Genomic DNA, 4,856 nt, shown 5'->3' on the forward strand with positions numbered 1-4,856 from the left:
ACCAGGCTGGCCTTGAACTCAGAAATCTGCCTGCCTCTGCCTCCCAGGTGCTGGGATTAAAGGCGTGCACCACCACCGCCCGGCAAGTTTTTCTTTTAATACTTAATTCTCAGGTATGTCTATGCATGTGTATATCACTTAGATGGCTCCTGGGATCTGGGGAGGTGGGGAGGCTGGGATTGCTCATTGTCATGATCATAGTGGTAAATATGATCTCATCTTAGAGCAAAGCCTGGTGTGATGGTATAGATGCCAGCATCCTCAGGCTGAAGAAAGGTCTCAAGTTCAAAGCCAGCCTGTGTAACCTACTGAGATTATATCTCAAAATAAAAAGTGAGCAAGAGATGTGTAGCTCATTGGTAGAGTGCCAGCCTAGAATCCCCCAGGGAGGGTTTCGAGGTGTGGCTTAGCATGGTTTAGCAGTATCACATATGCAAAGCATGCAGGAGGACCCAGGTTCAATATTCAGCATGATAATCAGTTAATAAACCAGAACTGATACACCCGGTAAATAACTAAATAAATTTGAAAAATTGGGAAGCTAGAAAGCCAGGTGGGCATGGCTTTTCCCCACTTCGAGTTTCTGGGGGCTGGAGAGATGCCTCAGTGATTAAGAGCACTTGTTGCTCCTGTAGCAGACCTGGGTTTGGTTCCCAGCACCCACACAGTGACTCACAGCCATCTACAACTCCGTTTTAAAAGGACTTGAGGCACTCTGCTGAGCTCCACAGGTACCAGGCACATACACACGTAGGGGAAACACTCAAATAAATAAACCTTTAAAATATTTTAAATAGTTAAAAAGGTGATTGTGGGCTCCATCAGGGGTGGTACACACTTTTACTCCCAACACTCAAGAGGCAGAGGCAGGCAGATCTTCAAATTCGAGGCCAGCCTGGTCTACAGAGTGAGTTCCGTGATAGCCAGGGCTACACAGAGAAACCCTGTCTCAAAACAAAAACAAAAACAAAAAACAAAAAAGTAATCGTGATGGTATAGGCCTGTAATAACTGTAGGTACTGTAGAAGCTAAGAGAGTTCAGACGAGACTACACAGAAGATAGTATAATACATATACATATATATATTCACATACATACATACATACATACATACATACATACATACATACGATGGCAGGCAAGATGGCTTGGTGGATAAAGGTGTTTTCCACTGAGACTGACGACCTGAATTTGGTCCACTGGATTGATATGAAGATGGGAGGAGAGAACAACCTCTAGAAAGTTCTTTTCTGACCTCCACGTGTGCACCACGGCACACATGTGCTCCTCTTCCCTCCCACACAAAATAAATAATGGTCATAAAAATATAACTCCTCATAATAATGGTAAAGCTGTGGATGTAGCTCAGTGGTAGCTCTGAGTTCAATCCCTAGTTGGAAACAGACACACCTGTGGAGAAAGCCTGGCTCGCCCCCCCATCTCCCAGCAGAAAGTGTCATTCTCATCTCACCCAGCAGGGGGCACTACTGCTCTGCTACAGTTCCCTAAATTAATCCCAGCCAGCCATGGCCTTACCTGTCCACTCCACTCCTCTCCCACGCTCCCAGAGCCTCTTGGTTTCTCTTCAGAGCTGCCAAGGCACTTTGCCCCTCTCCCTGGGCAGGAGGGACTTTCTACTTGGCTTTATCTACCCCATGTTTGTTTTCCTTATCTCTCCTATTCTGAGCAGCCCCGATTTATCCCCGAGCCTCTCACCCCAGCATTGGCCCCTGCAAAGGTGCAAAGGGTTAGGTAGTGGATGGTGGCTAGTGGAGGAAGGAGCACCAACCTGGAATACCCCCAGGGAGGGGCTGGGGCAAGGCGCGGTGGCAGAGCAAATGCACAGAGGATATGATCGATGTTAAATAAAACCTGACCCTGACCAGGGGAGGAGACAGGCAGGGCTCAGTCGTTCCCGGATATGTTTCATCTTTTCGGGTATTCATGTCCTTATTTGGGAAGTCAGGAGGGAAATGCTCTGGAACCTTCCCTGCTCTAGGACCCTGCTGATCTACACACACAAAGGTCCATCCCTTTGTCCTCTCTTCTTCCCCTCCACCTCCCTTTCTTCTTTGTTGGACCTTACCTAGCCCAAACTAACTTAAACTTAGTGTCACATTTTGACCTTCCTGTCTCCATTTTCAAGTGCTGAAAGTGTAGGCATGTGCCATCTCATTGGCATGAAGTTTCTAGTCTTCCCCCCTCTTTCACTCCCTCCCCACTTCCTTCATTTCCTCTTCTCTTTTCTTCCTCCTTCCTTATCTCTCTTTGTTTGTGATACTGAGGCTGGAACTCAGAGCCTCACATACACTAGCCATACTCTCTATACTACTGAGCCACGCCCCCAACCCTTCCCTGGAGGTATTCTAGGCAGGGGCTCTACCACTGAACCATGCCCCTAGCCCCTCACTGGAGGATTCTAGGCAGGAGCTCTACCACTGAGCTACATAGCACCCAGCCCTGTCTGTGACGAAGGCCTTTTGAAATAGCCTCTGAAGAAAAATAACTGACAGTGTGTAGCACAGGAGGAAATCACAGTAAGAATTGGAGGAAGGTGTTTTCTGTAGAATAAGGCTAGAGAAGAGCCTAATGGCATGACTCATGCCTGGAGTAGCACCCAAGAAGCTAAGGCAGGAAGATCACGAGTTCAAGGCCATCTGGGACTATATTAGGACTTGTTTTATAAACCAAACAAATAAGAGAGAGTGTAGGCTATGGCTTCAGGGTGGGCACATGACAGTAAGAAGCTGGACAGCCACGTGAGGAGGAACTTGGAAACCAAACGGAGTCTGAGTGGTGTGCTCCCAACCCTGGAGGCTGTAGGGAGCTGTGGATGTTAGAGTGGTAGCAGCAGAAATGACGAATGGTTGCGTATGTTCAGGCTTGAGTTAGGGAGGCCCATGCAAGGAAGGACTCGGCTAGAGGATTCAAGAGAAAGGATGGAGAGGAGGAGACAGTGGATGAACTGTCACGGACCCTGTGACCTGATTGGACTTGGAACACAAGGAAGTTTTGCAAGTGTTGGAATATTTGCAATTCAGGGAGCAGCCCAGAGCAGTCAGGAGGCAGATCAAAGAGAGAGCTCCTGAGGCTTGTGGAAGGGGTGGGTGCTGTACAGGGAAGTGTGGAGGGAGAGGGAGGGTGTTGGGCCCTCTGCAGAGATACTGAGTCTCCAGCACTGGAGATGGGGTGGGAGGGGTTGGCACATGTGATACTTGTAGAATTGAAGTAGGAGAAAAGTAGGATGTCCATTTCTTAGGGTAACAAAAGGAAGAGAAAATTGTGGGGATCATAAAAGAGTCCTGAGCTAAAGCAAGGCAGGAGATTTGAGATGGCTCAGTGGTTAAAAGCACTAGCTGCTCTTTCAGGGGTCCTGAGTTCAATTCTCAGCACCCACCAGCACCCACATGGCAGTTCATAACCATCTATAATGGGATCTGTTGTGTAGATGTGTGTGCAGACAACACACCTTTATTTATTTATTTATTTATTATGAATAAAGTTGGAAGGCAACCTAGGCTACATAGTGGGTCCAGGCTAACCCAAACTATAATAGCAAGAATCTGTGGTCGGGAGGTGGTGGCGCACTCCCAGCATTCGGGAGGCAGAGGCAGGCAGATTTCTGAGTTCAAGGCCAGCCTGGTCTACAGAGTGAGTTCCAGGAGAGCCAGAGCTATACAGAGAAACCCTGTTAAAAAAAAAAAAAAAAGAATCTGTGTTAAAATAAAAAATTTATGGGGCTGGTGAGATGGCTCAGCGGTTAAGAGCATTGAATGCTCTTCCAGAGGTCCTGAGTTCAATTCACATCACAACCAACTATAAGGGGATCTAATGCCCTCCTCTGGCTTGTAGACGTATATGCAACAGGAACACTCATACATTAAATAAATAAAATTACAAAAAATAATGTACACAAGGCTTGGTGGTGTATCTCCTCATATCTCCTCAGTACACTTTCCTCAGAATCATCCGTTGAGGATGGGGTTGTGGCTCAGCGGTAGAGTGCCTGGAATCTCCCAGTGAGAGAGAGATTGAGGTGTGATTCAAGTAGAGCTTGGAGAGAGAGATAGAAAGAGGCGGGGAGGAAAGGGAGAGGTGGCTCAGTGGGTAGTGTTTCTAGCATGCAGGAAGCCCTGGGTTTTTTCATCACTGCATAAAGTGGACATGGCAGTGCTCTTGGGAGGTTGAGGCGGAGAAGCCAGTGTGGCTCAAAGTCTTTAGCTATCTAATGAGTTTGAGACCCGCAAAGGACCAATGTCTGAACAAAAGATAAGGGTCAGGTAGGATTATAAAGAAAAGTGTGGCATTGACTTCCAGTCTTGCAGGGTGGAGGATAAGAGGTCTGAGTGCCTCTGACTTGGCCTTCTTCCCTCTTCCCTCAGATGTGCAACGGAGGAAGAGCCCAGTGTGTGGCTTCGTGACCCCTCTGCAGGGGTCTGAAGCAGATGAGCACCGGAAACCAGAGGTATAGCTGGAGAATGGGCTGCCCAGCATCCACTTAGCCACCCAGAGGTTCCCTCCCGCGGTGGGGATTGGGTGTGAGATGGGATCTGAGGAGATTGACCATCTAGGGTGTCACCCTTCGCACTGAACCCTGACACCTGCCCTTCCCCAGGCTGTCGTCCTGGAGGGTAATTACTGGAAGCGGCGCATTGAGGTGGTGATGCGCGAATACCACAAGTGGAGAATCTACTACAAGAAGCGGGTCAGTGGGACTGGCATGGGGCAGCGAACCACCTTGAGGCTTAAGAGCCCTGGAGGAGATCGCACGACCCCACCGCAACCCATACCCACCCCCATTAGTCCCAGCCTAGTAGCTCCACAAGGTTTCCTCAACTGTCCCCCCCCCCCCCCC

The 4,856-nt window shown here is 48.6% G+C and overlaps 1 protein-coding gene across 6 annotated transcripts in view; it reads left to right on the forward strand.

The window, feature by feature from the left end:
* The window catches only part of Mlxipl (MLX interacting protein like), a 49,370-nt gene that overhangs the window by 28,603 nt on the left and 15,911 nt on the right, over positions 1–4,856 (forward strand). For all 6 annotated transcript variants that reach the window (XM_031338192.1, XM_031338193.1, XM_031338190.1 and 3 more), the window contains exons 3-4: positions 4,384–4,466; positions 4,617–4,706. In XM_031338192.1, coding sequence (XP_031194052.1) covers positions 4,665–4,706 — 42 coding nt within the window. In that variant the 5' untranslated portion in view covers positions 4,384–4,466; positions 4,617–4,664. The remainder of the gene's footprint in view (positions 1–4,383; positions 4,467–4,616; positions 4,707–4,856) is intronic.

Source organism: Mastomys coucha, unplaced genomic scaffold (assembly GCF_008632895.1).
Source record: "Mastomys coucha isolate ucsf_1 unplaced genomic scaffold, UCSF_Mcou_1 pScaffold22, whole genome shotgun sequence".
In the NCBI taxonomy this organism is placed as follows: domain Eukaryota; kingdom Metazoa; phylum Chordata; class Mammalia; order Rodentia; family Muridae; genus Mastomys; species Mastomys coucha.